The sequence below is a fragment of the Leopardus geoffroyi genome, chromosome D1 (assembly GCF_018350155.1).
Source record: "Leopardus geoffroyi isolate Oge1 chromosome D1, O.geoffroyi_Oge1_pat1.0, whole genome shotgun sequence".
NCBI lineage: Eukaryota > Metazoa > Chordata > Mammalia > Carnivora > Felidae > Leopardus > Leopardus geoffroyi.
Genome location: NC_059329.1, coordinates 105,901,838 through 105,917,786, shown reverse-complemented (window position 1 = coordinate 105,917,786; position 15,949 = coordinate 105,901,838). Strand labels below are relative to the sequence as shown.

The window sequence follows — 15,949 nt, the reverse complement described above, 5'->3', positions numbered from 1 at the left end:
ACCCTCAGCCGTTCAAGCATCCTTCCCAGCCGGAGACCAGGCAGGAATTTAGGAATCTCTTTAAAAAGCCCACCAGTGTAATTCCGAAATACAATTTTTTTTTTTAATTTTTTTTTCAACGTTTATTTTTTTGGGGACAGAGAGAGACAGAGCATGAACGGGGGAGGGGCAGAGAAAGAGGGAGACACAGAATCGGAAACAGGCTCCAGGCTCTGAGCCATCAGCCCAGAGCCTGACGCGGGGCTCGAACTCACGGACCGCGAGATCGTGACCTGGCCGAAGTCGGACGCTTAACCGACTGCGCCACCCAGGTGCCCCCGAAATATAATTTTTAAATCTGGTTCTTAACCGTTTAACCCATCTCTAGACTGAACAAAGGAATGTACTCAGGAGCCTGCCTTAATTGCCAGGGTTTGTCGATCCGCCTTCAACACCTTCCCTCCTCACATCCACACCTTCCAGTGCCGACGGAGGTGGGGGGGGGGGGGGCGGATTAGTTGCCTGTTCAACAGCATCTACTCTAAGCGCATTGAGCATTGTGGATACAGAGAGGAGGAAACTTCAAAGTAAAAGGAAAAAGAGCCCTAGGAGAGTCCACATTTAGTTTAAGGAGAGAATAAAGATCTTAAGGCAAGTTGGGATGGGGTTCGAGGTACCACCTATGGAAGGGCTGTTGGGATCACTCGAGAGGTGTGTCAAAACCAAGATTAAAGAAGCAACAAACATGGGGAGGACGGGTTGCCAGAGCATGCTCAGATCTTTTCCATTTGGCCAGAACCTGCTTTAAAACAGCCTGGGTCGAAAAATGAGAAGTAGAATTGAAACGTTCTACTTTCGTTGGCTTCCTCACTCCAGAATAGGTACTGACCCTTCCCTGTCCCCCTGATTCCCTGCTACCTAGGGTTTCAGCGTGGGGTCACCAGCCTATCGAGCCATCTGGCTGCCAAGCCGAGCAAATCCAGTGATGCTTACTGAGCCGAGGCCGGGCCCTCGAAGCACCTCAACCACCGTGGCCTTCTCTCCTTAACCTAGACCGGTGTGGTCTCACATGGTCACAGAGGGACACCCGAGTGACAAAAGGCTTAGACCGTTACAACAGTAACAGGAGTCATTTCAAATCCAAGCAGTGACACGAGAAAACAGGCTCAAAGACCATACAAGTCACCGCCAGTCACAGACTGGCAAAACTAACCTTTGAACTCCCGTGTTCTAGAGTTCCGGCCTCTATGTGCATCTTTGTTTCTTTAATTAGGCTGACATCCGTGTCCTTTGTGTTGATGTTACTACATCTCCAAGAAGTAAAGCTGAAAATAAAGTTAATTTTGACCACCTGAAGGCTATAGTCACTTGTAATCCACGAAGCTCTTGTCTGTCTGTCAATGGGAGAATTTGGGCCTGTGCTGTAGGGTACCACCTACCTCTGGCTCTTTCTGACCAGGAGTTCCCAGATTCCCCTTTGCACAAGACCTTTGGGCAGAACACCAGGATCCTCCGAAAAACAAGGCACGGGTGGGCTATGGCAAGGAAAAGGAAAGCCAGGCCCTCCTCGTGACCCCCTGTGTTCAAATGCTTGACTGGCCAGACACACTAGGCAGGTGTCCCATGCTTCTGTCATGAGGCAACACCCTGGCCCTTTTGAACGTTCTAGTCTCAGTATGGGTAGTCCCTATTAGTCTCCTTTCTGCCCAAATCCTTCTCTGCTGGCACAATGCCTTTTTAACCTCAATGCTATTACAACAGCTCTCTTTTTGAGCAAGAGTATTAGACGTGCTAGGTAAAAATTTGTAGAACTGGTTTCCCCTGCAGTGTGCAGTGGTTAAACCTTTTAGAAAAGACCAGACAACTGGAACTGAAAACACAAGAGGAAAAACCACTCTGCATGTTTTGACTGCCACAGGATACAAGCCCTTAACTACTGCACCAAGGTGATCAGGTGACTGCTCCGTAGGAAGTCTTTCCGCCTCTGGGCCCCATCACCAGAACCACGGGCTTAGCCATCAAATTCCTTGGGGCTCTTGTTACTTGTGTGGCGTGGGCCAATCGGAGAAAATCCGTTTCAACCGCTGGAGACAGCAGTGAACAAAACTACGATCCCTGCCCTCGGAGTAGAACCTTCCGTCTATACCAGTGGTTTTCAGGGTCCCATCGTCACGGGAACAGCACTGCTGGGGAGACTATATCCTGTTCCTGCTTCAACTGGAGCTCACATCCTGAGATTCCATGTAAGATTTCATTTGAAAAACAGGTTGCTCCATGAGAAATTTTGAAAACCACCAGCCTCTAGTCTTCTACCCGCTTAATCTGTTGGAACACAGGCAGCTTAGATTTCCGGCTGCTTAAGTGTCCCTGGTAACTTTGAACAGCAGTGATAGGAATGCTAAAAAAGGAGAAACTCAAACAGGACAGCGCCTTGCCAAGTTTTATCAGGATTATAACTTTTCAAACATTCCATCTTTATGGGAAACAGCAACCTGAATTTGATGTCACAAGAGGAGCGAGAAAGTGACTTTTGAAGTGCGGTTTTGAACAATTTATAAACCGGTAGAATAAATGCTCGGACGCCGTGAAGCAGTTGATCTAAATTGTGAGGCTTTCTCCGAGAAGCTCCTTTATCCCACACAGCAGGTGGAAAACTAGGAACCCATTCGATTTATTAAAACTTGTTTCCCAGCAAGTTAAACTAGGCATCCACCTACAAATGGCTGATGTACTGCCAAGGCCACTTTGGTCATTCTGTGGAGCCTGGCGCCATCTTGTGGCCACTCTCAAACCTCTTGTAACAAGGATATATCGACTGTGTGTTCTCTTGGGAGTGAAAAGAACCTTACCTACTTCCTGAAGCCTGGGGGCACTTAACGATGTTTGGGTTTTTTGGGTTTTTTTTTAATTTTTTTTTTTCAACGTTTATTTATTTTTGGGACAGAGAGAGACAGAGCATGAACGGGGGAGGGGCAGAGAGAGAGGGAGACACAGAATCGGAAACAGGCTCCAGACTCTGAGCCATCAGCCCAGAGCCCGACGCGGGGCTCGAACTCACGGACCGCGAGATCGTGACCTGGCTGAAGTCGGACGCTTAACCGACTGCGCCACCCAGGCGCCCCGGGTTTTTTTTTTTTTTTTTTAATGTTTATATGAGAGAGAGAGAGAGAGGGAGAGAGAAAGAGAGACAGTGCGTAGGTGGGGGTGGGGCAGAGAGATAGACACAGAATCTGAACCAGGCTCTGAGCTGTCAGCACAGAGGACACAGGGCTCGAACCCACAAGATGCGAGATCATAACCTGAGCGGAAGTCGGATGCTCAACTGACTGAGCCACCCAGGCGCCCCTCAAGGTGTTTTCAAATGTTCTCAAAGAACACGACATTCTGGCTACTTTTCTAATTTTATTGACTCTTTTTTCACACGTTTAAAACAAAACCAGCACGTGAAAATAGCATCTCATCCCCAAGTCTCAATTCCATTGGCTGCCTCAGAGAAGCCATTAGAATTTGGCCCATCTTACGCCTCAAAATAAGATCTGCCACTGTGAAGACTCAAGTTACATAGCAAGTTCAAGTTTCTGCGCACCCCAGGACACACAGCCAGTGGTCGGACCCTTGTGGCCAACTCCAGGGACTCCAGCTGTCCGCCTGTCTCATGTCTCAGGAGCTCTCCCCGTCTGAGAAGACTGGGTCTTCCTGACGGCTGTCCTACAGGGCCGGTCAAGGCTGAGCCAGAGAGAAATACAGCTGGGTTCCACCACCCCTTCCCATCAGCCACCAGTTGGGCCAGTCAGGAAATCATTTTTATACAGTCTTCCATCTCTACCATTTATCCCCTCCTCCTTCTTCAAGACCTGTTGCTATCCCTTTCATTTAACAATAGACTCAGTGTCCATTAAATTGCCTGAGAGGTGTTTGGAGCCTGACATACTTTCCTGAGCTAAAACAAGAAGGAAACAAGATACCTCTGTGGCCTTCCTGCCACCAGATCAAGTACAAAAGGGAAAGCACTACTGAGACGGGCAGAGCTAGAGAAGCAACGCGAGCCCCTCCCTGCCCCCACAGAGCTCTCTCTCGTGCTAGCGTTTGAGGGCACATCAAGGCAGGTGTTCTGGGGCCGGGGAGGCAAGAGGGGAAACTCCTTTATTTTCCCCGTTTGAACTTCCCTCCTGCCCCGGTCTTTGCCTTCTTCTTAGCAGACCCCTTGGGCTCTGGCTCCTTGCGCTTAGCTGAGGAGAGCGAGCCAGTCACCTTGAAGAAATCATCCAGGCGGCCCTGGGTGCTGCCCTGGCGGCTCTTGCTCAGCCGCCTGACCCCACTGCGGATCCGCTCCTCCGAGAACTGCTTTTCACCACACATGAACTTGACGAGCTCTTCCTCATTCGGCTCGCTCCACTTCAGCTCCACAGACTCTGGGTCAAGCACCTCGGGCTCCAGGAAGAGCTGATGGGCCTCCTTGTGGAGCCAATTTTCTGGCACGGAGTACTTGCTGGGGTCGAGCCGACGCACGATCTCCTCGATGCTCTTGTGCTTCTGGATGAGGTCCACGGCCCGCTTGGGCCCAATGCCCCGGATGCTCTCACAGTAGTCACTGCCCAGCAGGATGCACAGGTCTACGAACTGCTCCTGGTTCAGGCCCAGCTCCTGCAGGACCCGGCTCAGGTGGAACTCCTGGATGGGCAGCTTCTTGGCCTCGCTGGCCGTCAGGTGCCGCATGAGCACAGGGCTGCCAAAGGTCAGGCAGTCCATGTCCTCCGTGGCCGCGGCATAGACTTTGCCCGCCTTCACGAGGGCAGCACAGCTGGCCTCGGCCTCGCTGGGCGCGTCCAGGTACGGGATGCCCATGAGGCTCAGCAGATGCTTGCACTCGTCGTTGTGCTGCTTGGTGACCTTCACCAGCCGCTTGGTAAACTTCTCCACCTCCTCCCCGGCCCCGGCGGCCTGAGCCTGCTGTAGCTGCTTCTCCGCCTCGGCCCGCCGCTCGCTGCGCTTGGCCAGCTCGCCGGACTTGAGCTGTGGCGGCTTGCCGTCGAAGACATACACGGGTTTGATGCCGTTCTCCATCATGCGGATGGTGCGGTAGAACATGCCCATCAGGTGGCTGGTGGTCTCCCCCTCCTCGTTCTGCAGCACATCCCCGCCCTGGCGGACGGCGATCAGGAACTGATAAATGCTCATGGAGGCATCGATGGCCACCTTGCGGCCGAAGTAGCTCTTGATGTCATTCTCCCGGATGGCACCGGGGGCCACGTCTGCAATCAGTTTGGCCAGGCCTTGAATGCCCATAGCAACACAGAGGAGGGACGGCTAGAACCAAAAACGAACAAACAAAAAAGGAGTAAAGTAAGAACAGGAGGAATTTCAGGGAGGCAAAGGATCAGGGGTTAGAACTGGCGCCCTCTCACCGACTCCCATGCCTCCGACTGTACAAATTTAGCGCAAGAAGAGGACACCGCTTCGGGACCACAGAAGATGAAAAGCTGGCACAGGACAAGGTCAGCATTCTCAAAAACCTCAGTCGAGCAGGGGAGCCCACTCCATGACTACTAAGGCTTCCTGCGTTTCAGGAGGAAACCTGGGTGTTAGGAGGATGAAGGCACTTCTGACGTCCGGGGACTTAAGGTTTCGTGGATAAGGCAGCAACACGGCTAGCACGCAAGGAGGGCTACCACTGACGCCTGCGTCAAGGTCCCTGCAAGTCCAGAGGAGAGTGCCTGGCCCAGCCCAAGGCGTCCATGGATCATAAAGACAGGACCTGAAGGACAGGCAAAGACTGGCTACCAGAGGATGACGAGATGAGGCAGGGGCAGAGGCAGCCATGACACAAGGCTGAATGTGTACGGTGGTAAAATAAACACGAGTGTCCACCCTCCTCTGTACCTTTATGCCAGTCATTGACCATCCCCAACTCGTCCTTCTGGCTCCCCTCCTCTTAGCAGCTGTGATGGGTAGTTTCCTGTGTCAACAGTGGCTAGGCTGTAGTACCCAGGTATTTACTCAAACATTAATCCAGGCGCTGCTGGGAAGGTATCTCGTAACATCTGTATTCGGGTGACTTTATTTATTTAGTTAAAAAAAAAATTTTTTTTTGGATGCTTATTTTATTTTTGAGACAGAGAGAGACAGAGCGTGAGCGGGAGAGGGGCAGAGAGAGAGGGAGACACAGAATCTGAAGCGGGCTCCCGGCTCTGAGCTGTCAGCACAGAGCCCGATGCGGGGCTTGAACCCACAAACCACAAGATCATGACCTGAGCCAAAGTCAGGCGCTTAACTGAGCCACCCAGGCACCCCAATATTCAGGTGACTTTAAACAGAGATTATCCTGCAGAATGCGGGGCGGTGGGGGGGGGGGGGAGGCGCTGAGTCAACTGAAAGGCCTTGGGAGCAAAAACGGAGGTTTCCAGAGAAATTCTGCCTGAAGTCTGCAGGTTCAACCCCTGCATGAGTTTCTAGCCTGCGGGCCAGCCCTCTAATTTTCAAACTGGTCAACCTCCACAATCACCTGAGCCAATTCCTTCCAATAAATCTCTTTATATATGTCCGTACCCTAGATCCTACCGTTTCTCTGGAGGACCCTGACTGATAGAGCAGCCCTGAAGAAGGACTGGCAAAAAACCCAACTTATCTGAAGGGAGGTTATGTGGCTTTCTCACATGCTGCTCGAGTGTCCCTTCAGTATCCCCTCGGCCCTGCTACTGGTTTCTATTTCTACCATGACGTCGCTAGGAGTTTTAAGTCTTTCCCTTTATATTTTCTCTCCACCACGAAGTCCAAGATGTGAACTCCATGGCTCCCACCTGACCCCAGGTCCTGATCTAGGAGCCTGGCAAGCTGTAGTCCCTCAGTCCAGTAATGCACTCCTGTGTTTCAGGCCCCTTGACAAATAAAATAGTTCCCAGGGCCGTGTTTCCTGAACTTCGATCAGATCCAAACTCTGCTCCCCTCACAATTTTTTGCCACTTCCATCTAAAACCTGTATTTGGGGGCGCCTGGGTGGCTCAGTCGGTTAAGCGTCCGACTCCTGGATCCTGGCTCAGGTCATGATCTCATGGTTTTGTGAGTTCGAGCCCCACATCAGTCTCTCTGCTGACAGCGTGGAGCTTGCCTGGGTTCCTCTCTCTCTCTCTGCCCCTCCCCGACTCACGCTGTGTGTCTTTCTCTCTCTCAAAATAAATAAACATCAAAAAATTTTTTCAAAAGGGGCGCCTGGGTGGCACAGTCGGTTAAGCGTCCGACCTCGGCTCAGGTCATGATCTCACAGTCCGTGAGTTCGAGCCCCGCGTCGGGCTCTGTGCTGACAGCTCAGAGCTTGGAGCCTGCTTCGGATTCTGTGTCTCCCTCTCTCTCTGCCCCTCCCCTGCTCAGGCTCTCTCTCTGTCTCAAAAATAAATAAAAACATTAAAAAAAATTTTTTTTAATTAAAAAAAAAAACACACACTCAAAACCTGTACTTGCATTCACTTAGTATTTTCTTTAAATGGACCCCATTGTCTTAAAAACCAAGTTGAAAACGAGAACTCATCTTAAGCAATAATGTCTGTGTCACAGTAGTTAAATTTTAATGTTAAATGTATAACTATTAAAAAGGATTTAGGGGTGTCATTTAAAGTCGTTGCGTGCTCACTGGTGGTATGTGTCCGCCACCCCAAGACATATACGAGACCTTTTAGCTGTTCCCACTTTTCAAAGGGTTCTTTCCAAAGCATAAAAGACCCTGTCGCATGCCCCCTTCCGTGCTGAAGTCCAAACACCTCAACCTGGCGGCAAGATCTTCCGTGCGCGGCTTCCCAACCTACCGTCACAGTCTGGGAGCCAACACAAAGTTTGGGAGAAGGCCGGCCCTTTCTCACTGCTGCTCAGCCGCGCCCTCCTCTAGCCCCTGCCATACACTGGGTGCTCGGGATCGTTCCCCCCACAGAAGCCATTCAATCCTCGGGGTCCGGCCTCAGGACGGCGGCTTTGCCAGAACGGGTACGGAGGGGACAGTGCCTGCTGGCTTAGCCTCCCACGGCCCCCGACGCAAGGAGGTGGGAAAGGAGTCTCAACAAATGAAGTTTACAAAATGTTTCTCAGCCAGGATCTCGGTCGAAATACACAACGGGCCCAAAAAGTGGAGGCTGTTTCCCTCCTTCCACAAACGAAGCAAAAGGCTCGGGGCTTCGGCGACCGGCCCAAGTCGCAAAGCGGGAAGGTGGCAGGCCGGCGCTCCGGCCTCCGCCCCGCGCACGGCAGACGGTCCCCGACAGCACCCAGCGCCAGGCGGACCCCGCCGCCCTCGGAAGCGCTTCCCATGGGGTCTCACCTGGCCTTTGGAGCGCGAGGCCTCGACAGCTAGCGCTTGGTCCGGGGTCGCCCACGACGGTGCTCAGCCCCGCAAACCTGCTCAGCGCGGCCGCGGACGCCCTCCCGCTCAGCCGCCTTCCAAAGCCCGCGCTCCCGTCACGTGACCCGCCGCCGCGCACGGCCTCCTGGGAAGTGTAGTGCAGACCCGGACGCCCTCGGCCAGCTTCCCTTGTGGCAAACAGTCCCCCCTCCACCCCCGTGGGGGAACGAACCCTCCCAGCGGCTCTGTCCTACCCTTCTCCATCGCTCGCCCCAACTCCACATCGGGGCCCCACAGGCCCCAGCGCCCCCTACCTCCGAAACCACAGGACTACAAATCCCACAATGCCACGCGAGCGGGCGCACTTCCTTTTCCGGCTGCACAAGGCGCCTGCTCCTGCCGACGTGTTATTCCTGTGGCGGAGCGGTGGATTACCCTGTGCCTAGCAAGATGGTGAGAGGGTTGAGGGGCGTCCCGGACAGGGCTGTGATGAGGGCCCCCTCGGGGCCCGTCCCACACCCCGTTTCTCTCGCGAAGGTCTCAGACGCCTGAGACCCAGACAGCCGGCGGCTCCTATATCCGACTTGGGCCGAGGGGCGGGAAGGGAAGGAAGCCCCTTGCCACGGACTCTTAGTTAGGCTGAGGTTTTGATCCCGCGATTTTTAAGGGTGAGGCTTGTGCGGCGCATTTTTAACACCTCGAGCTTTTATCTGTTACCTGTGATTAAGCCGTTATCTCTATTTGATCTCTGTTTGGAAAGTTCTTCCTCCCGCAGAACTCGTACTCATCTGCAAGGCCCAGGGCAGATGTCCCCTTCTTGGTGAAGCACTTCCAACTCTCTCAGGCACTTGGCCGCTCTCTGCTGGGAGCTCCCACAACCCGCGTACAAACCTCTTGCCACATGTCACGGACTTCTTTGTTATCTGCCACGCCTCCTAGTGAGCACCATCTGACGTGCAGCTAGCTCTGGGATGATGGCTATTCATCTTTGTATTCCCAGTGCCGAACACAGGGCCTGCGATGGGAGGCTCAATAAATGGCAGCGATTGTCTTTATCATTTTGGGGGGTGTGGGCATAAATGTTTACTGAATTGAATTCCAGTGTCTCTTAGAACAATGGGGTCAATTTATTTCTCTAGAGTTGTTATGTTCTGGGTCTTAGGAGCGTTGGCTGGTGAGTGACAATGGAAGTTAACATTTGTACAGAACTTTACGTTTACAGCCCTCCTTCACAAGCATTATCTCATAATTTTCCCTGTAACCTTGGGAGGGAAACAAACACCTATTGAGCAACTACTTTGTGCCAGGAAATGAGCTAGATACTTTGACGTTCGTCACCCTTCTTCAGTCATACATCAACCCTGTGAGGGGTGTTACTATAACTACTTTACAGAGACTCATTCAGTAGAGCCAGTTTATTAATGGATGTCTTTTGCTGTTAGATCCTGAGATTCCGTAATAGTGTAGTGGGAAGAACACAGAAATAGAAGTTGAGATCTGGGTACTGGTCCAGGCTCTGAATTAAAGCAGGGATTCTGAGCTTGGTGTCTATAGACATGGGTCCATAAATCTCCTAAAATTATAGGCAGACTATTTCTTGCATGTGGTTTTCTTCCAGGCAGAGTCCATACCTTTAACCATTTTTTTTTTAATAGTCCTCCCTGGCCTCAGAAGATGTTAGGGACCACTGATCTATAGCTAGTCAATCATCGTCAGTGTCAGCCTCTGACTCTCAGCTGCCCTTCTTGTCTCATAGTGAAAAGACAGAGTGTCACCTAAGTTTACGATGGAATCGTCATTTCCAAATGGAATCACTTGATGTTGGTTCTGAAGGATTTCCATATTTCCCAGGCTGAGACAGACCTTTAACAGTCATTGGAGGATGAGGCCCATTGGTGGATGACCTCACACTCCCCCTCACGTTGAAGTCCTGGGATTCTTTGATAGCTCTGATCTCCTGCCCTCCCCTAGGAGCTCGAGGCCATGAGCAGATACACCAGCCCAGTGAACCCAGCTGTCTTCCCCCATCTGACCGTGGTGCTGTTGGCCATTGGCATGTTCTTTACCGCCTGGTTCTTCGTGTATCCTTTTCACTGAGCAGCCAGTGGGCCAGAGTTAGTGGTGTGGGAAACTAAGGGAGAAACCATGCTGGGTACGTGCACCCTGCCAGTTTTGTTCTGGTGTGGGGCTAGGGGGAAGGTAAGGAGGTCGAAGGACAGCTGTTGATGTGCAGGGTCGGGCTGTGGCCTTACTTCCCAAGTTTAGGTGAGCTCAGTTTGCTCTTCAGATTCCCGGGACAGTGGACAGAAGGCCTGGCTGGACTGCAGGTTGGGGATAGGGGATCTGAAGTTGGCAGAGTGGTAAAGGAGGGGCGTGCTCAGGTGGCAGGAGATCCGAGGGCTAATGCCAATTCCTCAGTTCACTGGCTGTGTGACCCAGGGCAGGTGACCTAACCCCTCTGGGCCTGATTTTCTTCACGGGTGGTTGAGGGCTGGTAGGAAGCAACAGAGTCCAGATCATCTCTTGGGCCTCTCTTCCTGGCTGCGCTGAGCCCGGCAAGCCTCCTAGAAAGCCCTCACCCCGTACCTTTTTCCCAGAGCTGCACTGGCCGGGCTTCCTGTCCTACGCAGCCCCATCCCTCTGCTTCTCCTTAATCACCCTGCCAGCTATGAGGTGACCTCCACCAAGTACACTCGGGATATCTACAAAGAGCTCCTCATCTCCTTGGTGGCCTCGCTTTTCATGGGCTTTGGAGTTCTCTTCCTGCTGCTCTGGGTCGGCATCTACGTGTGAGCTCCCAGGGGTAAGTGCTGCGACAGGGCGGGCATTAGAGAGGCTTCCCACATCCACGTCAGTGCGGTCCTCAGGCCTGTGCAACACTTTGGTTCGTGGAGACAGACTCGGCAGAGTGGATAGGGACACCGGACGCCGGACGCCTGTGCCTCTTTCCCTGTCCCTAACAGGGATCTCTGACCTACATTGTCATGCTGAGCTCTGCACACCGCCCAAGGCCTTGATCTGGCTTCGGGGTGTACTTCATAGGGCTGTGGGAGCAGGCTTCCCACGTGATGACATTTGGGTTCTTACACATCACACGCCATTGACTTGGCTGCTCGGGAACAGGCTAGAAGGGGGCTCAGAACCTGGGGCTCCCAGTTTGCTGCAGGGAGTGCCACTGTGGTAAGCTTGAATGTTTTCAGTCATTAAAAGAAACCTTGACTAAAGTGATGAAGCAAACCCAGAGACCCTGGCTGCAGATAATCCACTAAACAGGTCCCTGAGAGTCAGCTTTGGTAGCTCCGCTTCAGAGGCGTGTGCCCGTCAGCCCTTGCCCCAGGGGCACAGGCGTCAGTGAGAAAAGGAGGCGGAAGGAAGGGTCATTGGTCTCATTTTGATACCCCTCTCCTCTTTCAGGTTCCAGCCCGGCGGCTTCACTGAACCCCTGCTTTTGTAAATTAATTTTTTTACCATTGCCACAAGCGTCTCCCACCTGCTCACAATAAAGGCAGATGTGTGACCGTCCCGTCTGACCGCCCGTTTCGCAGCGGTGGGGTGGTGCTGGGACTGCCTGACTTCCCTGGTCCCACCCCTTCCCATTTCTCTCCTGCCTTTCAGATGCTCCCTGCTGCCGGGAAGCCCTGCTTTCTACTGTGAGGGGCGAGGAGGGTGAGGGAGGGGAGGCTGTCCTTGTAACGTAAGGCTTCGTGGACAGGGAGGGACCAGCTCTCTCCTCTGTTGTTTTTACAGCAGACTTCTCTGGGAACCCACACCAGTCACGTCTGCCCTGGACCCGTCCCATCCTCTGAATGTACTCTCCCTTCTGTGGGTTGGGGACCTTCACAAGGCTCAGCTTGTCCCCAAAGGGGAGGTTTTCCTTGGGGAAGGAGGCCACTTTAACCCAGGTAGGGCAGCCGTGGGTCTGGGGGGGAGTGGCTAGGGAAGGCGGCTGCGGAGTCCTGTTCCCAAGCCTGGCGTGAAGTTGAGAAGGATGTCGGGGTGCAACGCATCCACGTGGCTCAGGAACCTCAAGAGATTCCAGTCAGTCTTTGCCCCACAGGCGACTCCCGTCTGCTACCAGAACAGTCTCAAGAAGAGATGGGGAAGCAAGGTCAGATACAAAGCCATATTTATACATTTATTTATATACGTATATTTACTTCAGAAGAAAAGGACGGGGACAGGAAGCAAGCAGGCCCAGGGCTGCCTCCCTCTGCCCACTCCAGAGTCAGAGTTGGTACGTGATAAATATGAGTCAGCACTCAGGGACAGGAACTGGGAGTTAACTGGGAGGGAGGGGCGCTCTATGCACACGCGGGCTTTTATGGGGGCGGGTATAACGTGGGCAGAGGGACTTGTGCGTTGAGAGGCCCTATGTACAGCTTGAAGCTCCGGGGAGATTAGCCCCGCGACTATGGGAATAAATGCCGGAGGGGAGGGGAGGGGAGGGGAGGGGTGGCTGCTGGACCCCATGTAGGGAATGGAACCAAGACACCCACTTACCAGTGCCAGCCGGGCAGCTGTCAGCCTCCAGCAGGTGACCCGCTCCCCTTCCCCGAAGCCCATCTACCTTACTGGGCTTAAGGCGACTTTGGTCCAAGGTTGACCCCCTCTCAAGCAGCTTGGAGCCCCAGCTTGGCCCCAATCCTCGCACTGAGGACCCCTCCTCAGGCATGGAAACAGCCAGCTGCTAACCAGATTGGGGCAATGCTGTGTCCAGAAGGGCTCCAGGGGGCAGTGGAGGGTCACTTTCCAGTTCAGGACTGAGGGGCCACAGTCCAAGGCCAGGCACCCTCACTGAGGAAGCCCCAGAATCCTATTACAAAGGGTGGGGCTCAGCAGTTTTTAAGGCATTTCGGGAGGGTTTCCCCCACTCTGGGGGAGGGAGAACAGAGTAGTCCTAAGGAAGGCCTGGCCCCCTGCGTGGTGTGGGGAACCGTGGGATTCCTATGTCAGAATGAAGGAGTGGAGCCACGCTGGGGAAGGGGCTGGGAGGCGAGGTATCCCTGCCATCCCCCCGACTCCCCTAAGGGTAAGTGCTTTGCGACCCATGCCGGAAGGGGGCCCACAGTTCCCAGGCTTCAAGACCCAGCTCCCCATAGGAAGGCCTCCCATTCAAAGTCGAGAATGAGACTTCGGAGAGGGGTAAGGCCTGGTTCCCAAAGAGGTGGCAGGATACCACAGGGCAGGGACCATAATTCCCGGTCCCCTTCCCGGGCCCATGCGGACGTGGCTCAGTGATTTCCACATTCTTCTGTGAGCCTGGATGTGGCCTCAGTGCTCCAGGCACCCACTAAGAAAGGTTAACTTAACATTGGCACTTGAGATAAGACTTCTTCCTAACACAAGCCCACTGCTCCATCTCTGGGAGGAGTGAGTGGAGACGGGGCCTGCTGCCGAGCCTGGGTCGCTCCAGCTCAGCTCTCCGAACCCAACATGGGAGCCCTTGATCCGGGGAGACCAGGTGACCAGGAGACAAGAGTGAAGCGGGAAGCCAGAGTCTTGGTGGTCGGGAGTGAGCTGGATGTCTCAAGCCTCCCTGGGATGGATCAGAGCCAGGCCCCTGTCTCGGCAAGTGTCCCCCTGTCCCCCCCCTCCCCCAGGGCTCTGCACTTCTCCGGGCTTTACCATCTCCAGCCTCCACCCCCGCTCTGGCTTAAGTGCATTTTAGTAATTATTTCGTTAATAACAGCAACAACTCTGCATCCGCACACCAGCCAAGACCAGCCTGCTGCCTGGCATGGATTCCTGCTCCCCTGCTCAGAGAGAATGATGGGTCCCGGATACTGCTGCAAAGCTCTGGAAACTCCCAGGAACCCAGGCCGTGGGGCCCCGACACCGTCTTGGTGGGGGGGCTCACAGGGAACTTCAGGATACTCCAGGTTCAAGGGTCTGGGGCTTACCTCGCCCACCGCCCCACCTCCCTCACCAGTTCAGCTGGGCACGAAATGTACATAAGGCACACATGGTCAGTCTTCCCAACCCATCCAGGGCTGGCTCCAGCTGCCCTGGGAGCTCTTGGGAGCCCGTGTTCCCAGGGAGAAGAGACCTCCTGGGCCACACTTAAAGCTTGAAAGTCCCAAGTCCAGCGTAACAGTCAAACCCCAAAAAGTCCACCACCTCGCCGCCCCGCAGGGAGCAGCTGTGAGGGTGATGGCTGCATATTCTCCACCGACTCATGGATCCAGCCGAGTCTTTTAGGGCTCCGTCCAAGTCCCCAGCTGATAGCAAGGTCAGCAGGTCCCCTCTCCAAAAGAGGGGGGGGGGGCTCCCAGTCTCAAAAGGGGAGGGTGGGAGGTAGGCTCTGGACAGTCACAGGCTTACCCTTGCCGCCAGGGTACCTGAGGCCGGCCCTCCAACCACCATAACTGGACAGAGAGGAACTGGTCCCGGCCTGGCCCCAGGAGGTCCCTCTGGCTCCCTCCGCGACGTGTGAGGGGCGACCGGCAGGGACAGCGACTCCAGTGTGAGGACTTCCAGTTTCACCAGTCGTGGGGAGGGCCAGGCCCGGTTCAGTCTCTCCAAGGGGGTGCCAGTGAGCAGAGAGCTGGCGGGCAGCGGCTCCAGTGTAACACCACCGCATCCAGTGTGGAAGGGGCGCCCGGGGACCCGGGCCGTGGTGTGGTGCTGCCTTGGGGAGGGCAGCTCAGTCACACAGGCGGTAGAAGTGGAAATAGTAGTCTGTGGCCGGCAGGACCGGGGCCTCCACGCTGCAGTTGGCCTGACCCTGGGTGGGAGGGGAGCGGGCACAGGTGAGGTGGCTCTGGGGGTGCAGGGCAGGAAGCACCCCGCCCCCGGCGCTGACATCACCTGCCCCTGTGCCTCACGTCCCGCCATGCGCTCCGTGAACCCCCGCCTCCCTTCCCCGAGCCCCATGCTGAGCTACAGGCGCCTGGACCTCTGGGGGCAGGTGGGTGCCTGGGCTCACCAGCAGTGCCACCCGGAAGTGGTAGGTGAATTCTCGGAAAGACAGGATGGTCACTGGCCACTGGTGGGACGTGCCCTGGAGAGAGGGGAGAGAGAAGGGTGAACACAGCCCCCTGCCCCTATCCCGACCAGCAGCCCTCACCGGGGCTCCAGGGCAAGTCTCCCAAAGGGTAAAATGAGCGCTGAGAAGAGAGAAGGGAGGGAGCACGCTCCGCTTTGGGGAGTGATGGCAGCCCCCCTCTACGCACACTCTGTGCCAGGTACCCACAAGCCCACAGCCGCCGTCCCCCGGTCCCTGCCTCCCCTCACCCATTACGCTCCAGGCACAAAGTATTTCATTAACCCCAACCTCACTACAACCCAGTAAGGTGATGCTGCTGGTAGATGAGGAAGCCGAGTTCCAGCCTAAAATCACAGGGCACCGGGTGGCAGAGCTGGGGTTGACACACGGGTCTGGTCTGCTCTCCTTCGCCAGGGAGCGTGAGGCCTGGCTTCAGACCGCTTGCCCATCTCCCCCCTGAGGCTTTGGCTTGGCCTCCAGGGATGTGGATTCTGGCCTGAGCTCCACATCTGAAGACGAGGGGCTGGCAGGGCTCTCCCTCTACTTCCGGGCACGTTCTCCTCTGCGCCTGTTTCGAGGCTCCCATGCACCCCTCCGCTCGTTACTTTCTGCACCTCTTTTCTCCTCGGCTAGAGGGTGCGTTCTTCCCAGGCAAGGCCTGG

The 15,949-nt window shown here is 54.7% G+C and overlaps 3 protein-coding genes across 17 annotated transcripts in view; 1 reads left to right on the top strand and 2 right to left on the bottom strand.

Annotated features, from left to right (window-relative positions):
- Positions 1-3,368: 3,368 nt before the first annotated feature.
- FEN1 (flap structure-specific endonuclease 1) lies at positions 3,369-9,231 on the bottom strand. 2 transcript variants are annotated; one of them, XM_045485520.1, is made up of 2 exons: positions 9,020-9,231; positions 3,369-5,286 (listed from the first exon to the last, which is right to left on the bottom strand). In XM_045485520.1, the coding sequence occupies exon 2, from the start codon at positions 5,263-5,265 to the stop codon at positions 4,123-4,125; it is 1,143 nt and encodes a 380-aa protein (XP_045341476.1). In that variant the 5' UTR covers positions 5,266-5,286; positions 9,020-9,231; the 3' UTR covers positions 3,369-4,122. The 2 variants fall into 2 exon arrangements, with proteins under 2 accessions (XP_045341476.1, XP_045341475.1); XM_045485519.1 differs by lacking the exon at positions 9,020-9,231 and adding an exon at positions 8,282-8,430.
- TMEM258 (transmembrane protein 258) lies at positions 7,701-11,821 on the top strand. The gene is made up of 6 exons (XM_045482579.1): positions 7,701-7,801; positions 7,898-8,006; positions 8,315-8,755; positions 10,274-10,383; positions 10,969-11,105; positions 11,717-11,821. The coding sequence occupies exons 1-5, from the start codon at positions 7,701-7,703 to the stop codon at positions 11,093-11,095; spliced, it is 888 nt and encodes a 295-aa protein (XP_045338535.1). The 3' UTR covers positions 11,096-11,105; positions 11,717-11,821.
- A 590-nt stretch (positions 11,822-12,411) lies between these two features.
- The window catches only part of MYRF (myelin regulatory factor), a 33,827-nt gene continuing 30,289 nt past the window's right edge, over positions 12,412-15,949 (bottom strand). For all 14 annotated transcript variants that reach the window (XM_045485498.1, XM_045485502.1, XM_045485508.1 and 11 more), the window contains 2 exons: positions 15,228-15,302; positions 12,412-15,026 (listed from right to left, as the gene is read on the bottom strand). In XM_045485498.1, the coding sequence (XP_045341454.1) occupies positions 14,946-15,026; positions 15,228-15,302 (156 nt within the window). In that variant the 3' untranslated portion in view covers positions 12,412-14,945. The remainder of the gene's footprint in view (positions 15,027-15,227; positions 15,303-15,949) is intronic.

Coding starts and splice junctions, on each gene's coding strand:
- TMEM258 (XM_045482579.1), top strand. CDS start 7,701: ATGCCCCCTTCCGTGCTGAAGTCCAAACACCTCAACCTGGCGGCAAGA. Junction 7,802..7,897: donor AGTCTGGGAGCCAACACAAA/GTTTGGGAGAAG, acceptor TTCCCCCCACAG/AAGCCATTCAATCCTCGGGG. Junction 8,756..10,273: donor ACCCTGTGCCTAGCAAGATG/GTGAGAGGGTTG, acceptor GCCCTCCCCTAG/GAGCTCGAGGCCATGAGCAG.
- FEN1 (XM_045485520.1), bottom strand. CDS start 5,265: ATGGGCATTCAAGGCCTGGCCAAACTGATTGCAGACGTGGCCCCCGGT.